The 18518-nt window shown below is 41.0% G+C and overlaps 1 protein-coding gene across 1 annotated transcript; it reads right to left on the bottom strand.

Moving 5' to 3' along the window:
- Positions 1 to 3725: 3725 nt before the first annotated feature.
- LOC135475728 (solute carrier organic anion transporter family member 5A1-like) lies at positions 3726 to 13052 on the bottom strand. Its single transcript, XM_064755662.1, is given in 9 exon segments — positions 3726 to 4025; positions 5412 to 5415; positions 8108 to 8297; positions 10353 to 10517; positions 11218 to 11463; positions 12019 to 12105; positions 12496 to 12582; positions 12585 to 12712; positions 12826 to 13052. Coding segments are annotated over 9 exon segments (1434 nt in total).
- Between the last annotated feature and the right edge of the window lie 5466 nt (positions 13053 to 18518).

Below are 18518 nucleotides of genomic sequence, written 5' to 3'. Positions count from 1 at the left end.
CCTTCCAACGATAAACCACTCTAAATAATTTTGCTCTTTAAGTTTCTTATTGTTAAAATATGAAACTTCACTTGAGGGAGAAAGTTTCAAGTTTTCTCAAACAAGCATGGTGTCATCATATGTTTTTTTCATCATATACCATTAAGTTTGATGGCGAGGCTTTCCTCCTGTGTGTTGTCTGCCCCCGACGGCCGATTCCACAAAGCCATTTCAGTCTAATGTCAAAATTCGAAATCCATTAAAAGCATGTTAAAGCTTATTTTTCGGCTTTAAAAATTAAAGAAATTGGAAATTTTTGTCCACCTTATCAGAGTCATCTAAAGACATACTTGTCTAAATTTCAACTTCCGGTACCAAAGACTGAGCACTGTGAAGAGATTTAAAGTTTTGACTTAAGTCACAAACGGCTTTGTGGAATCGACCTCTGGGCTTTAACTCGCCAGATTATTGTTCAAGAGGCATTTATGCATGCACGTAGATTTTGTCGCTCGCTATAGACAAGCATGCGTTCTTTTCCTCCAATGCATAAACGTCGTGAAGTCCGTTTTTCGCTTTTTTTTTTCTCAATCTTTTAATCAATACGTCACTGTGTCTGTGGAGTTGCGCTCGTGTCACGGATTGTACTAACTAGGGTTCTGAATCAACAATCCCTGGGTTTAGACTTCACGCATTTGCCACTGGGCTAAAGGGTTATATATGACAATGGTACATTCAGTGACAATTGGCAATCGTATGAACATGCACGTGCCACATTTGGTAGCATATTCGGTCCGGGGAAGGGACAAAAGCCCCGCTTGACATAAAGCCCGCGGACATAAAACTTGCGGTAAACTCCACCGCACAAAAACCAGCGGACGTAAACCCCGCGGTTGCCGGTCATCAACCTCGCGGCCATCGACCTCGCGGGCATAAACCTCGCGGCCATCGACCTCGCGGGCATAAACCCCATCGGACATAAACCCCATTGGACATAAACTGCGCGGATATAAACCAGCGGACGTAAAGCTCGCGGTTGCCGGCCATCAACCTCGGGGGCATAAACCTCGCGGCCATCAACATCGCGGGCATACACCTCGCGGACATAAACTTCGCGAACATAAGCCCCACCGGACATAAACCCCGTTGGGCATAAACCCCTCCGGACATAAACCAGAGGACATAATCCCCACCAGACATAAACCCCACTGGACATAGACCCCTCCGGACATAAACCCCTCCGGACATAAACCCCTTCGGACATAAGCCTCGCGGACATAAACCCTACCGGACATAATCCCCACCGAACATAAACCCCGTTGGGCATAAACCCAACGGACATAAACCCCTCCGGACATAAACCCTGCCGGACAATATATTCTGATTAATATGACTATTGATTATTTATGATGAATACGAAGATAGGGGAATACATTCTCTTTAAGGGACCGTTCAGACTTTAATAATGAGAAACTTCAAGGACGAAAAAAAAAATGGTTGTGGACTGTATGAGAACCTATCAACTGAACTCTTACTTCTACAAACGACGACATGCTGATTCAAACACATGTACAAGGGTCCGTGGAGGAAGGAGAACCCTTTCTCATACAATGTGTTTTATGTGTACAACGTGTATGACCTGCTGGCCTTTTCTCCTCGATTCTGCTGCTACATTGATGACTGTTTGACGATTGACACCAGCCACTCAAGATCAGATATTATCTGGTTTGATCGAACCTATGATAGAAACAGGTCTAACTGTAAAAGTAATTTGTTTTACACATCGTAATTACTATATGACTTCTGTATACGCCTTTATCACTATATGTCCTTAGGTCTTTCCTCTTTCAGAGTTCAAGCATGTGCGTACACTCAAAAAATCAATCTGTTAATTTTAACAGAAAGTATGTTGTCGGAGTGATTCTGGAATGTATTCTGTTATTGTAACACAATATTCTGCCATTTCAACATAACATCCTGTAATCCTAATAGAATCTTAATGTTCAATTAAATGAATATATATGAGTGTTATATTTAACAGAATAATCTGCTACAATAGCATAATACATTCTAGCATCACTCAGATAACAGGCTTACTGTTTAAAATTAACAATTAATGTTTTGAGTGTACGGTCTTTTACTCATATACCGAAAAACGTTCGCGTCGCTGTCTCCACAAACACGGAAGAGTACATACTATTTCAGTTGTAGTACATTTCTCCCTCTTTCCACCCACTCTCAGCACCGGCCCTTTTATATTTATTTATGCAGACTACACAAATGGCCGCAGTGCGGCCGATCGCATGTTGACACGAAGGCCCCATAATTGACAGGTGAGGAAAACACAGGATATATAACTTTAAAAAAATTAAAATGTGCAGGAAAATAACTGGATTTATATTTTTAGAATTTGCTCAACCTAGTAAAATGCATTTGAAACATATGAACATTTAACATAATCTATGGTGGGCTTTTATGACCATATTGGGCCCAATTACCTCACGTAATGGTTTTGCTACTGAACACACATAAGACGGCAACATTTCATCATTCAACATGCATATACATACATATGTATATATATGAATGCATTCGCCGATTTGACCTGGAAACGAATTATTTGAGGCAAAACATGTGGATGTGACGTCATTGAGACCCTTTGTGTCACAACAGACCGCCGCAGAATCTGACATTTTAACACCATTTTTTCTCGATTTAAAAAATTCCTACAAAATAAATCCAACTCTTTTCCTGGACAGTTTTAATGGCTTTTTATGTGATAAATTTTCAGTTTAGTGTTGTTTTTACCTTTAAGCAGTGAAGTTTTTTACTTATACAATGACGGTCAGTGTTAATGTGCGAAGGAAAGCGGAGTGAGCGGGGTAAACCATCGATCTAACGAACTTCCTCACGTGTGAAGTACTGATATGCATGACATATCGCTAGAAAGCGAGTATTCTTAAACAAATGTTAGACTGCGCAAACGGTGGAACAAGGTAAAAAACATAGAAACCAAGCTCTGACAGATGTTAAGAAAATGTTATTTAGTAAGAAGTATACAAGCCCGTTTTGGCTGGAAGTCCTCGCCCGGCCTAAGTCCGGTTAAAAGAAAATATAATATCAGCCAAAATGTATACATCCATCGATAAAGTATCTCACATGGAATTTAGAAAGCATACCGTTTCATTTTTGTTATGTTGCTTAACCGAGATATCGCCGTGACGCGACGTCGTGTTTCCGGTTGCTCTAAAACAGCGCATTCTGTAGCCTTCGAAAGAATTCCAGATTAAAAGTTGATTTATAGTGTTATACAAAGGACGTCAGAAAAATACAGATAGTCGTTTAGGTCTGTTTCCACCCTCATTTCTTTATAACTCAGCTTATATTATTTGCTGTCTTTTCCTTTAACACAGTCGCCATACTATATATACACGTGCCGTGATTAACATTCAAGGCTATGCTGCAATTGTACGTACAAAAGACTTGGATCTGTTTATCCCGCCAATCCGCTGTCTTTTTATGTGTTATTTTGATAGGATTGATCTCTATTTCCCTACTGTGTTAAACCTATAATGAAGCGTATGATAGGATTGATTTCTGTCTCTCTACTGTGTTAAGCCTGTAATGTGTTAAATTCAGGTTTGTACTCGCTGCATCCATCTGTAGTTCTCTGTTGTTAAGTGACCACCGATGTCAGTTAAACACTGATCATTCTGTATACGGCAATGATTTTACGCTGCAAACTCTCATTATATGGCAACATCGCGACATTTTGCTCCTTCATGCTCGCCTACACAAATTTGACTGCCGTCGACAGCTAGGACATCAGATGTAGGCCTGCTGCTCAGACTGCGCATTTTGCAAACGTACGCGCCAAAAAACACAATTATATATGCAAAACTGATGATGACGTCAACTAGGTGGTACTTAATGCGCAAATCTGCAATGTCATACAACGCACATGCGCCCTTCACACCGCAAGACTTGTGCCAGAGTCTACACGTGGTATCAGTCACATTGCCAAACAAGATCGGCCCCAAAAAACCATCCTGGAAGAAAGATAATAATGTATTCTGTGATATTAAAACGACTGAGGTTTTACACGTGTATCTACACGTGGTATCAATCAAATTGCCAAATAAGATCGGCCCCAAAAACCATCCTGGAATAAAGATAATAATGTGTTCTGTGATATTAAAACGACTCAAATTTTTATTTGATTGATGTTTTACGCTGTATAATCAAGAATATTTCACATACAGGACAGCGGCCAGCATTCTGGTATAGGAGGAGACCGGGAAGAGGCCAGCAGAAACCATGGTCATCCGTAGGTTGCTGGCAGACGGCCGGAGAGGAAGCCAGCACGAGATGGACGAACTCACAACGATGACATTGGTGACAGTGACTCGTGCGTCATTGCACTGCGTTGGAACGCTTACCACCTCAAGCACGCATCCCCCATATGTACTTTATCAAACAATGTGGCGCTAGAAGAGAGTATTACGTAGAACTGGCAAGTAAACTGACAGTATTGCTAATCTTTAACGGGCTAACTCGCTTGGTGCTAAGCACTGGGAAGTTAGAGCAAGGGAATATGACAAGTTGACCTGACGTCAGTTAGTCCGAATACCTGACGCCTTGGAGTCAGGTATTCGGACTAGGTGTCTGTATAATGTGACTGGATGGAGTGTCATGTCTGGTGTCTTCGGCATGATAATTCAGTGGCGGCAGCACTTTGGCGCCATGGACTCGCCCTGCCACAATTAAGAAGACACAGTACATGTACACACACCTAGTGACTCCTCGTCGTCGTAAGTTTGAAAATTGTTAAGTACGAGGTAAAACCCAATGCATGTATACATACGTTCTTGCTTAGGGCTTAACGTCATACTGAACAAACGTTTCAATCATATGACGACGGAGACGTCCTTAGAGTGCATGTACGTGTAATGTGCCTCCTTGCTGCAGGACAGAATTCCAAAGCTCTTTTATCTAGTGCTGTTTCACTCAAGCCAATATACTGACACGGGTCAATTAGTCCTTGCGCTGTCCCCTTAATGCTGAACGCCAAGCGAGGAAGTTACAACTTCCTCTTGTAAGGTCCTTGGTGTGACTCAACCCGGGATTGGCCCTAGATCTACCTCTCCCGAAGCTGACGCTCTACCGACTGAGACCCCGGGGCCGGTCCCAGATCGAGGAGGACTCGGACCTGCTACCTCTGTGGTGAAGGTTAAACGTCATGTAGCAGAAGCCATTTTCCACTCTGACAGCGATATCCTTTGTTTAGTGTTATAAAGAATAAATAAGTCGTCACCGGCTAACACATGCGGAGGACAGCATTGCATCAGAAGAGGAACTGTACATAAATACTAACCAATGAGAGAGTCGGTGAAGCGAGAAACTCCTGTGGCGAATGACTTGTCCCTGTGGTTTACTGTCCTGAAACGTAGGGGTATATTGATGTAGCTGTATGATAAGTGGGCATAGACGACATATTGCATAAAGCATTATATGTAGAGATAGACTGATGTAGATGTACACTATGTCAGGATATGTTTGATATGCACTGATGTAGAATGTATACATGTGGGGAACACTGATGTAGGTTGTATGATATGTGGGGATAATGCAGGTAGAATGCATATATGTGGGGATAGACTGTTGGAAGATGTATGGTATGTGGGGATAGACTGTTGGAAAATGTATGATATGTAGGGATAGGCTGTTGTAAGGTGTATGATATGTAGAGATAGACTGATGTTGATGTATAATATGTGGGGATGTATAGACTTTGATATAAGCTGATGTACGATGTAGATATCTGGGGATACATTGGTGTACAGTGTATATATCTGGGGACACAGTGATCTAAGATGTATGCTATGTTGGAATAGACTTATGTATAATATGCATGATAAATGGGGATACACTGATGTAAAATTTAGGATATGTTGGAATAGGCTGATGTATAATATGCATGTAGGGATGTACAGCCTTTGATATGCGCTGATGTAGAACGCGGATGCACTGATGTAACATGCATGATATGAGGATGTACTGATGAAGAATAAAGAAGACAGACTAAAGAAGATGTATAATATGTAGGCATGTATATACTTTGATGTGCGCTGATCTAGACTGCATGATACATGGAGATACACTGTTGGAGGATGTATGCTATGTGGGGATAGACTGATGTAAATGTATAAAATGTAGGGATGTATATACTTTGATATGCGCTGATGTAGAATGTATATATGTGGGGATACACTGATGTAGGATGTATATATGTGGGGATACACTGATGTAGGATGTATATATGTGGGGATACACTGATGTAGGATGTATGATATGTGGAGACACACTGACGTAGGATGTATGATATGGGGAATAGGCAAATGTGTGGATATCTGTTGTAAGTGAATAGACTGATGTATAGATGTATATGTGGGGATCGAGAGTTATAGAGAGAGAGGAAAGATAAGTTTAGATAATCCTGTGTCTTAAAGTTTGTCCAATTATGAAGCACCTTACGGAGCCAAAATGAACAAAAAAACAAACCGATCGTATATTGCATTGCAGAAAATAACGAGTACTGTACCTTATAATAGCCAGCGGTAGACACAGCATGCTCACGGCAGCAGTAAACCAGGCCAAGAACTGTAAAATGGTGAAGAGGAGGTAAGAGCTGCACCGGGAACTGCACATGCCTGGAACGATTTCCGGAAGGAGATCTTTCGTCGGAGATACAGTGGTGGTCGATATACATCTGCAGCCTGAATAACCCTACAGTGAAACCATGTATTATATATACACGTGTCCAACACGTCTTCTGTGGTCACTGTGACTTCAAGTCCAGCCCACGCTGGCTTCCTCTCTGACCGTGCGTGGATAGGTCTTCCAGCAACCTGCGGATGGTCGTGGCTTTCTGCCGGGCTCTGACCGGTTTCCTCCTACCATAATACTGGACACCGTCGTATAAGTGAACTGTTCTTGAGTACGGCGTAATACAATCAAATAAATGAACAGAGCCATCCATGTACCAGATTTTACATGCCGCAAAAGCTTTAATGAAGCAAATAATGACATCTAAAATGTCCTAGCAAGTTACAATGTAAAAACATTGCAAACATGTAGAATGTACAAAAAAGTACAAGCAGTTATTTATAAACATTCTAAACTGTGCATGAATGATTTTCAAACTAAAAGACAGTACTAGTATAATCTCTGAGAGGAAAGGCACCTTGTCAAATTGAAAGGAACATCCAGCATGGCAGGGAGAGAAGTAGGTCAGCCCATCCTGCCCGCATACCGGGTCATACCTCACGCCATGACAGTCACAGCTGGAACTACACTCGAGCGTGATGTTGGCGGTAACGACATCGACAGTGGTGGATTGAATACTAAACAAAATTTATATCATTTTGTAATTCCTGTATGGCATGCAAAATGTTTGGAAACAAAAGCCAAAACAGCAAGATCATACATGTACATTAGACGAACTTGATTTGTTTGTTTGCTTTGTTTGAATTATTTGTCATGTCAAACTTACCAAGCTTCTTGTGCAGAATTAACAACTTTGACTAGATCTGGATTGTGGATTACAGCAATAAAATGTAACAGCAACAGGAACGTGTATGTTTCTCAGGCTTCGCCGGACAGCTCGGTATAGACCATGCAGGCATCTGTTTTAAAAACTTCAGACATTTTGGGCTAAAGTCCACTCTTTAATTTCCTTTACAAAATTAAATATCTAAAGGTGGATGCTTAAACTTAAATTGTACTACGACATCACAAAATCAGCGGTCAAATTGTATCGTTTCGATGCACGTATTGTCATAATAACAGTTTAGTTTGAAAGACAGTTTAAGCTAAGTCTTGAAATCGCTTTGTGAAACTGACCCAAGTGTCCTTTTGTCAGATAACTGGTTTAAGTTAAATATAAAATACTAATTATTGGTGGACATTAAACCTTGAATCCGTGAATTTGTTCACGTTATTAACGTTCTATACTCGCCTGGTGATTTAGTGTCATGTCCATGGCTTCAGATAAGGGTTTATGCCTTCCAATTTACCTTGTAATCAAGTATCACTGGAATCATTGACATGGGTTTGTGCTTTTTGAATTTACCTCATGATGTCCAAACCTCTGATGGATGGCTGTGGACAGGAAATGGTCATTCCCAGCAGGAACAAGATGCTGGAAATCGTCTCACAAAGCAGGGCCATCCGCAGCAAACCTTTAAACTGCAGTTTGAGCCGGGAAATGAGAATCCCGTTGAGAATCACAGACACGATGATGGCTGACGAAGCTGACACACCTATAGGTACAGATCAGGACACATTCACAGGATTTCCAGAGTCACACAGTCAAATCTCTCACATTAAGCCTTAACATTTTAAGGCTAACAACAGTTCAGGTTAACATTTTGTATAGTTATATCACTGTACAGTGTTTCGTTCATTTCTGTGTCATGCAAGTCAGTTCACATTCAAAACTAAACTTTCTCCTCTATACGTGTTCGTGCTGCAGAGGGTGTGCCATCCGATAGGGATACGTGTTCGTGCTGCATAGGGTGTGCCATCCGACAGGGATACGTGTTCGTGCTGTAGAGGGTGTGCCATCAGTTATGGAGACGTGTTTGTGCTGCAGAGGGCATGCCATCCGATAGGGATACGTGTTCGTGCTGCACAGGGTGTGCCATCCGATGAGGATATGTGTTCGTGCTGCAGAGAGTGTGCCATTAATTAGGGCTTCGTGTTCGTGCTGCAGAGGGTGTGCCATCCGATAGGGATACGTGTTCGTGCTGCTGAGGGTGTGCCATCAGTTATGGATACGTGTTCGTGCTGCAGAGGGTGTGCCATCCGATAGGGATACGTGTTCGTGCTGCACAGGGTGTGCCATCCGATGAGGATATGTGTTCGTGCTGCAGAGAGTGTGCCATTAATTAGGGCTTCGTGTTCGTGCTGCAGAGGGTGTGCCATCCGATAGGGATACGTGTTCGTGCTTCACAGGGTGTGCCATCCGATGGGGATACGTGTTCGTGCTGCAGAGAGTGTGCCATTAATTAGGGCTTCGTGTTCGTGCTACAGAGGGTGTGCCATCCGATAGGGATACGTGTTCGTGCTGCTGAGGGTGTGCCATCAGTTATGGATACGTGTTCGTGCTGCAGAGGGTGTGCCATCCGATAGGGATACGTGTTCGTGCTGCAGATGTATGGTTGCTAATTTTCTGAGCTTGATGTAGGTAACTGGCTACAGATTTGGAGCTTTTTGTATGGAATAGGCTGAAGATTCTGAGCTTTATGTAGGGATTGGCTGCAGATTTGGAGCTTTTTGCATGGAATAGGCTGCTGATTGTGAGCTTTATTTAGGGATTGGCTACAGATTTGGAGCTTTTTGTATGGATTAGGCTGAAGATTCTGAGCTTTATGTAGGGATTGGCTGCATATTCCACAGGCCTGTGTACGCCTTGTGTTAATTTTGTATTAGCGAAGCGCAGTGATTTAACCAGTGATCTTCATATGTCCCTTGATATATTATCTGTCATATTTAATAAGCGAAATAATCGGTGTATAAATTAATTAATTAGTTATCAGGTCTTCCAGCACGTAGCTAGATTCCAGGACGCAGCTAGATTCCAACACGCAGCTAGATTCCAACACGCAGCTAGATTTCAGCACGCAGCTAGATTTCAGCACGTAGCTAGATTCCAACACACAGCTAGATTTCAGCACGCAGCTAGATTTCAGCACGCAGCTAGATTTCAGCACGCAGCTTGATTCCAGAACGCAGCTTGATTCCAGTACGCAGCTTGATTCCAGAACGCAGCTGTATTACGGATTTCTAGTTATTTACACCAAAAATTATAGACTGATTTCACCTGCTATGGAAAAGCCAGATATGCAGGCTTTCCTACTACCAATCTACATGTCGTAGAAGAAACCTTCCTTACATTTATTTCCACTCAGTTTCATCCCTAATCAAATCAGACGTATAGTTTAATGAGACAGTAGTTCATTCCATTGTGCATACCAAATCTGAAATTCTCATGGAAACCAATGTCGTCTATTACCCTCAGATCTTGAAATTTGCTTTTGTCAATTGGTTGCCACAGAACCCAGAAATTAAATGGAATCGGAACCAGTTTGACTGGGAGAGTATAGCTTACCTAAACAGGAATCGGTGTATTGAATTTGAAATCCTTGTGTGAAATGGTAAGGTTTTTGTTATGTTTATATCATTCAAACTTGCCAATTCTGGAAATTTGTTATGGCCATTCATCCACTTGTCCATATGTACGCTGCTAACGTACATCGGATAAATGTATTCCTACGGGAAAATAAATGTATTCAGTATTAAACAAATAAACTTACCGCCAAAGAGGTTAGCCTCCGATGCAGTGAGACTGAAATGTACTTCCATGTACTTCGGATTGAATGCTGCATATCCCGCGGTGCGGAGAGCCTTCAGCCCAATGCCCAGAACGAGGAGAGTATACACATGATTGATCAGTAGTCTTAAAGTTGTAGCAGGTATGTCTGCGAAGTGAAAAACTTCTAAGGTTATTAAGAAACTAAATGGTGGCAAGTGCAAATTGCTTAATTCATGAAATATGTGACAACAATCAACTCTCCACCTACCACTAACAGCACCTTGTACGGATGCGAAGGATATACTTTTTAGTAAGTCATTATTTAATTTATTTATTTATTTGATTGGAGTTTTACGCCGTACTCAAGAATATTTCACTTTAACGACGGTGGCCAGCATTAGGTTGCTGACGGACCTTCCCACTTACGACTCACAGTGACCGTATTGGTGAGAGGCTTCTGGGTAATTGCGCTGCGCTAGCGCGTTAACCGACTGAGCCACGGAGGCTTGTATCAGTTTTACATCTACAAATACAAAGCTATATCTTTGGCCAATTTTTTTTACCATAATTGCGATTTTCTGCCTAAATGCTAAGCTCGTTGTTTGTTTCCGGTGTTTGTTTCATCTTTGCATAAACCTGGCACTTATATAAATAAAAGTAGCCCTCCATGTACAGGCAAAGAATATATTATGTTTTACAACGAAGTATAAATTGGGCACAAAATAAACAAAAACTGTCATCCACAGATCAAGTACATATATTGCACCCTACATCCATAAGGTCACTTTATTGGTCGAATTCTGTACTGTATAACAGGGAGGAAGAAAAGTGGTTATCGATTCTTTCTGATTAAAACATTCAATGACCTTTGACCTGTGTGGACAGAGATGGCTTGATCTCCCCAGGACGCTCAGGTAGCTGCGTTCTCCTTTCTAGAGCTTGTGTTGTTGAAAGTCGTCTGGGAAAGAACCACAAGGGAACGGGAATGACGACTGCTACGGTTCCCTTGACAACGAAGCCAAGCCACCAGGCGCCGATCCAGCGTGGGTCCTCGGGTGCCATAAGCGTGTCTGTGAAAAGAACGATTGGATACTGCAATGACACTCGGGAACCTGCGAGATGTATTCAGAAAGCTTCATACAAAATAAGTCTCACTTATACATGACAATCAGATGGACAAAACTGCGTCCTATTAATGGAGTGAATACATCGACCTGTTAAGGATACATTTGGATACATTTGGATACATTTTCACTATTTTCTTACAAATGTTCTTTTATTTTTTGATTTTGTGATTTCCTGAAAGATGTTACACTATCCCCATGACGACATGTCCTCTGCCCAGAGTATTGTGTAAAAGGTCCGTCATAGCGACTAGGCCTAGCTGAACAGGGTGTTGGATGAACACGTAGGCAATGAGCAGAGTGTCGGATGATTAAGAGGACGATGAACAGCGTGTCAGAGAAAAAAAATGGACAAAGAACACAGCGTCGGGAGATCAAGTGGATGAAGAGCAGGGTGTCTGTTGTACATGTCAGCGATGAACAGGGTGTCGGGTGAACAAGTTGGCGATGAAGAGGGTGTCGGGTGAACAAGTAGGCGATGAACAGGGTGTCGGGTGAACAAGTAGGCGACGAACAGGTGAAAAATTGAGCTCAATCACACACCTTTCAGAGACACGTGAATCCTGCTGAAAACAGCGCCCATGGAATATGCCAAGGTGTAGCCAAGCAGCATCATGGATGAAGTGATTGCTGCAAAAAGAAACTTACACCATAAACGTAGTGCTTTTGTCTGCGAAAATATACCATTATTTATATCAATTTCATTCAGAAGTCATTGCTACATAATTGTTATGGCTGTTGTTGGTCATACAATTAAGATTAATTAAGATCAATTAAGACCAATAAAGTGAAGGATGTTTATTTATTTGTTTATTTGACTGATGTTATACGCCGTATTAAAGAATATTTTACTTAGGCCTATAGGTCCGGCGGCCAGCATTGTGAAGGGGATGTTACCTTAATGGCTCACTCATATGCAAATATTTTTGGAAGGGGGGCAGTTTAAGCAAATTCCTCTCTTAAAAAGTAGTCTACAACAATACTTCACAAGTGATTATAACGACTATATTATTGTCTTACCGGAATAGAGGACTGTTTGTGAGCTCTGGACGTTGTCATCTATGTATGTTAATGTCAGTGGCACTCTGGGACTGTTAGCAAACCCTGAAGAAACATTCCGGAAGCGATCAGAGCAAAAGCCACGGTTTTAGCTTGGTTGACGTGGTCTGTGTTGGACTTCGAACACGTGTCGACTCCGGCGTACTTTGATGTGTTTCGTTCACTCGACATACATAAGCTGGAAGTGTTCATGTCATCTCCATGTGCTGTCAGTGACCATGTGCTTTTTTGCTGTCGACCGGTTGACAACACAAAATGTGGCAGAGCACAGATGATGGCCCCGACGCCAACAAAAAGCAGCAAATAGCGAGGACCCTGGGGATGTGGGATTGGCGAGTAAAATAGGTAATGGCGAGAATGCTGGTTAAATAGCCCACCTCATTGATAGAAACCAATATGCCAATTCGACCACTCGACCATCCATATTGCTTCTCCAACGTTGTGATCTGAGAGGAGAGATAACTGGAGAGTGCTGACGTAACGAAGGCCACCAGACCGGCGTACAGGGCGAAAGGCATCATAGATAGGTGACATGATTGACAGGGTAGGTTACGTGACCTCTGCACCTCGGCCCGGGCCTGCAGATTTTCCGTAGGAGGAGTTTCTGGTTTTCATTCGAAGTGAATCTTCGGCTTCCGAAGAGGCTGCGGATGTCTCCATATTTCATCCACTTGACAAATACACACAATTCTTGTTCATCAACCTGTAAATTGGTGAGTTAGAATTTTTTGTTCATCAAAACTCCTATCAACAGATTTCCACAAGATTTCTTGAAACTTTGAAAGTGTCTGTTTTTTGGGGCTAGCATTGCCTAAATCATTTTTTAAAGTTATCGCCCTTTAAGGATGGAATCTGGGCTTAAACAGAAAACGAGCTTGCAACACATCTCCTCCTAAAGTTTTCCACAAATTTTCCCAAAACCTTGAAAATATGTTGGAACTGGCTCTCATTCCGAAATTATTTTTGCAGTTTTCGCCGTTTAAAAAAGGAATTTGGACTCTACAAAAAGAGAAAACGCTTCTTGCCGAAAACACTGCAAATGTGTTAAGAAAGGTAGATGTGCTTTTTCGTAAGCATTCCACCTCAAGAAACAGATAACTGGGGAAAAACTCTTGGATTGGAACCCTTGACAAGTATCGAGCTCTAGTCGTCTTCCGAAAAATCTGATCATGCACTTAGCGAAAGAGATGCCCTAGCTTGCAAAAAAAAAAACAAATGAAGAAGAACGAAAAACACAAATGCATAACTCACCGAGATCTGTTCAGTTTTGTCCTTTCAGTACATTATATATATGTGCCAAATTTTCACTAATGTTTCGCAGTGAATGAAAGCTGGTATATGGTGACATTGATTAACATTGATACGGTTTCAAGGCTGCCAACACATTCTACAGATAGTAAAGATTGCAGATATAAATGGGCACAATTTAATCGCATATCGCATCTTTTCAACGTTATTACATTTAATTTAAATATCAAATATGATTAAATAAAAGAAATAAAGGATTGGTGCTTGGCCACGTTCGAAGTTGTACACATAATTTCACCCGCAACAATCAGTAACTTTTTTGTGAAGTTCCAAGTATATTTAAGCAAAATTAACGACGGCAAAAACGAAACTCTATGGCGGTGGTTTTAAAAAAGTTAAAAATGTAAGAGATTACATGGATATAGTTCATACCGTAACTAAGATCACACAGATTCCACGTTTCTGTATTTGTGCTGTGTTGGACATTGCCGCAGAAAATTATTGTCTCCAGTCTTTGATTCAGAGCCGGATTTCATTAAACTCAGATAATCTTTGAGCAATATGTGCATGGTAACAACAAAACAGCGAGTTAGCGCTGAAAACGTAAAAATACAGCGGAAGAAAATTGACTTAAAAATAAGTAAACTGTCTAGTTGCTAATAACGACGAAATCTAAGATATAATAAAATGTGTTTGTGAATGATTATGGCTTAACGCCACATCGGCAATATTTCAGCTATGTCATGACGAGATTCTGTTTATACGTTATCTCATCGATATCAAATAATGACTATCCGATGGATTGGCAGGTTTCCAGCTTTCAGGCGTTTTGAGTGCTATCTCAAATCTCATTTAATGATAGCTGGGCAAATGACCTTGGATCATTATTGTAGGACTTCTATTTCATTTAATTGTGATGAGGGCTTCGCTCAATGGACAAACATTGTCAAGACCGCCATGAACACAAAACAATGAAAATTAAAGTAAGTTCAGTTTCAGTGAAGTCAATTTTTGCAGCTTTTTTAGTAATCAAATGTAAAATACATCAACCCATTTCACTCAAATGGTCTGTGTGTGGGATCTATGAAAATAACGCTGTTGATGCGTTTCACTGCAAGCCTGTTAACAAGTTATGACCAAATACATTCGAGGGTGGAAAGACGTACGGCTGCTGATCTGTCTAGAAGAACTCCAGAGGTACTACTAGCTGCATGGCCCAATACCGACATTGGACGATAACATGAATACAAAAGCAGATAAAACGCTACTGTACACTGGGCTTCACTTTATCTAATTTTTAATATCAAACAGCTGATTAATAATTAAGATAATTCTCTTTCAAGTAAATTTGCTAAATGAGACAGTCAATTAAATCTATGCTGAGCTAGATTTTCGAAAGGAATCTTCGAACATTTCTCTGCATACATCTAAGCTCAGTATTAAATTGATTTTTATCCCATCTGTTCCTTACATTTAAGAAACCACTATTATTAATTTCCTGTATATTGCAAGAAACGGAATGAAACAGTCGGAATGTAACCAATCCGGATGAAACCAAACAGTCGAGATGTAAGCAAACAGTCAGGATGTAACCAAACAACCAGGATGTAACCAAACAGTCAGGATGTAACTACGCAGTCAGGATGAAACCAAACACTCAGAGTGCAACTAAACAGAATGTATTCGGTCAGCATTAAAGTGTTATCACTCAGGATGTAACCAAATATTCATGATGTAAGCAAATAGTCAAGATTTAATTTAACAGTCCGGATTTAATCAAACAGCCAGTATGCAACCAAACAGAGCGTAAGCAAACAGTCCATGTACACTGTCAGGATGTACCGAAACAGTCAGGATGTAATTAAACAGTCAGTATGTAGCCAAACAGTCAGGATGTAATCAAATAACCAAGGTGTAACCAAACAGTCGAAATGTAGACTAACAATCAGGATGTAACCAAACAGTCAGGATGTTGTACAAAATACTGACAATCTTGACAAAACTGCCTTTCTCCAAGGGTGTTTTGAATATGGCTGCCTGTAAAGTTTTGTGCGAGACTAAAATTAGGACGAAAATCCTAAACAAGAGCAGATCACTCATCGACTCGTGCATTTACTTCGAATAAGCCTTGATTAAGAGATGTGAGAATGTCAAGGAAACATATTTCCCCGCGCACGTCAGACTCAGTAGACAAGATTGGCTACATATGGTGTTTTTGTTTGAAAGCATTTTTCCCTTTCCGCAATTTGAATGTATAGGCAACCCGTGGAGAGGATATGATATGAAGATGATAAAAGTCACACATCTTGTCGCTTCCCGCGGCCAACCCATCGTTATAACAGTTGCGAGCATGAACGCATATATAGAAGGAAACCCGTCTAGTTTTATTTAATCTCATGCTAACTAATCAGAGGTCCGAGAGTATTATCGTCGTCCGTCTTCAGCGCACTGGGAAGATTCCAAGGCTGAAATATTCCAGGGTTAGCTGCAACCAGGTATTTGATTTGTCGAAATGTTATTAAACACAATGCTGTTACCAAAGATGGTAGTTCTGTATAATGCTATTTTATGTTAAATCTTATCACAACACAGCATTTTCAGTAATTCTAGATCAGTGAGCTCGAATACATTGTCTGTTCTATTATTCTATGGATAAATCTGTTTAAGCCATAGTGCTAGACGATGTAAACTATCAAGAGGCCAGATTTCACCTGTTACATGCGGCCATTTGTCAACTATCACTCTCCATTCGCTGCTCTGGTTTTACTCTCTATGGTGTGGTCTTTCATTGTAACATATTTACTTTATTTTCCTCAAAAACATGCTTTTATGTTCATACTTCTTACATGCTCTCTTTTTGTTCTCAATACCTTGTCATTATCACTGGCCCTGATAGCACAATTGATAACGCTTTCGCTTGGAGGGCGATAGATCCAGGGTCACTCCCGGGTCGGGTCCCACCTAAGACCTTAAAAAGAGGAAGTTGTAACTCCCTCGCTTGGCTTTCAGTATGAAGGGCACAATGCAACGACTGGTTGACCCGTATCAATATAATGGCTCGGACGCGGCAGCTTACTTGCGTTCGGTAAGGCGTCTCTTTGAAGCAGCACTTGATAAAAGAGTGGGGGAAACCCATCCTGTAACAAGAAGGCACATTACACACACTCTACGGGCTCCTTCGTGGTCATATGACTAAATAATTGTTAAGTACGACATTAAACCCCAAGCACTCACTCACTCACCCTTGACATTACCTGTTTCACTTACAAACTTAAATTAAAGGCTTAAAGGGTACATTTTTATTGAACGTGATATTTTATGTAATTTGTGCTCAGTGAACTCCCCTTTGCATGCGATTGTCGGACTTGATACCGAGAACTAATTGTGTACGGTTTTCACAACATAGACCAGATGTACTTTTCATTCTGGATTTTACATAATTGATTTGTAACGGTATATAGCATAACTATCTTCATTAAATTGACGTCAGATATATTGTCCAAAATACATGTTGTCATTATTGTCCACAGAATTTAACAAAAACAGATTCGAAGCTTTGTACAAAGTTTTGTACGGAGTATTTTAAGCAATACATATACATGTAGTATTATGGCGAATTCCGTGACGTCAACAGTTGATATGTTATTATTATTATTATTTTATTTTATTTTAGTATTATGAATACTGAAAGGAGTACAAGTGAATATGTTTGTTGAATTAGGTAAAGATTGCAAACATGGGAACCAGAAAAGCCTGGCTATGCATCGTCGTGCTAAGTTTACTACTAGAAGACGGAGGTTATAATTCAGTGGCCATCATGGCGAGTGACGGTACATTGGGACTTACAAACATGACTGCTGAAGCGGGATGTGAGCAGGGGTTTAGCTGTGACGACCTGAACCCTGAAGAGAATTCAACTCTGGACACTAGAAATGACTCTGTCTTAACGCTCGTCACTAACAATGATAATGGCGCCCGGAGCGGGGGTACGACCGATGATAAAATCATGCATGATACGGTATTGTTTATATGTCGGTTAATTATTTCTCCACCTGTGAATTTTCTCGGTATATTAGGAAACGTATTGGTTTTGATCGCTCTCTGTAAAGGGGGGTTGAAGTCTCCGTCAGTCCCTTACTTCATTGGCCTGACGTTATCCGATTTGCTCCTGCTAGTCTTCGCTAGTATGACATTTTTGGCCTCGCTGGACGTCAAGTCTGCAGCACTCAAATCGTTTTACACAATTTTTGCTTGTTATCTGAATCCTTTGCAGATGTGTTTCTATACGATCGGCATTTTGGTGACCGTCGTCTTTACTGTAGAACGCTACATAGCCATTTGTCACCCTATCACAGCTCAAAAACTGTGCACCGGCTATCGAGCGAAGGTCAGCGTAATGTGTGTGTATTTTTTCGGTTTCGCGCTGAATATTCCGCGTCTGTTCGTATTATACCCGGTGAAACGGCGGGATCCCACAACAAATGAGACTTTTATTGCCATACACCCAACGCCATTTGGTCAAAGCCATAAATCCAACATGTATATTTTTTGGACAGCCTTCATCGTGAATATCACTTTACCATTCTGCGTAATGACAGTTCTAAATTCACTTATCATTCGCCAACTTGCTTTATCCAGGAAACTGCGAAAGTCCACATCTGTTACAACCAATGATGACAAAACACCAATGCCAGGGTCACGTGATGGACAAATAACTCGAACTCTGCTCAGCATAT

Source organism: Liolophura sinensis, chromosome 9, assembly GCF_032854445.1.
Source record: "Liolophura sinensis isolate JHLJ2023 chromosome 9, CUHK_Ljap_v2, whole genome shotgun sequence".
In the NCBI taxonomy this organism is placed as follows: domain Eukaryota; kingdom Metazoa; phylum Mollusca; class Polyplacophora; order Chitonida; family Chitonidae; genus Liolophura; species Liolophura sinensis.
Note: the sequence above shows the minus strand (reverse complement) of the source record. Positions and strands in the feature narration are given on the sequence as shown.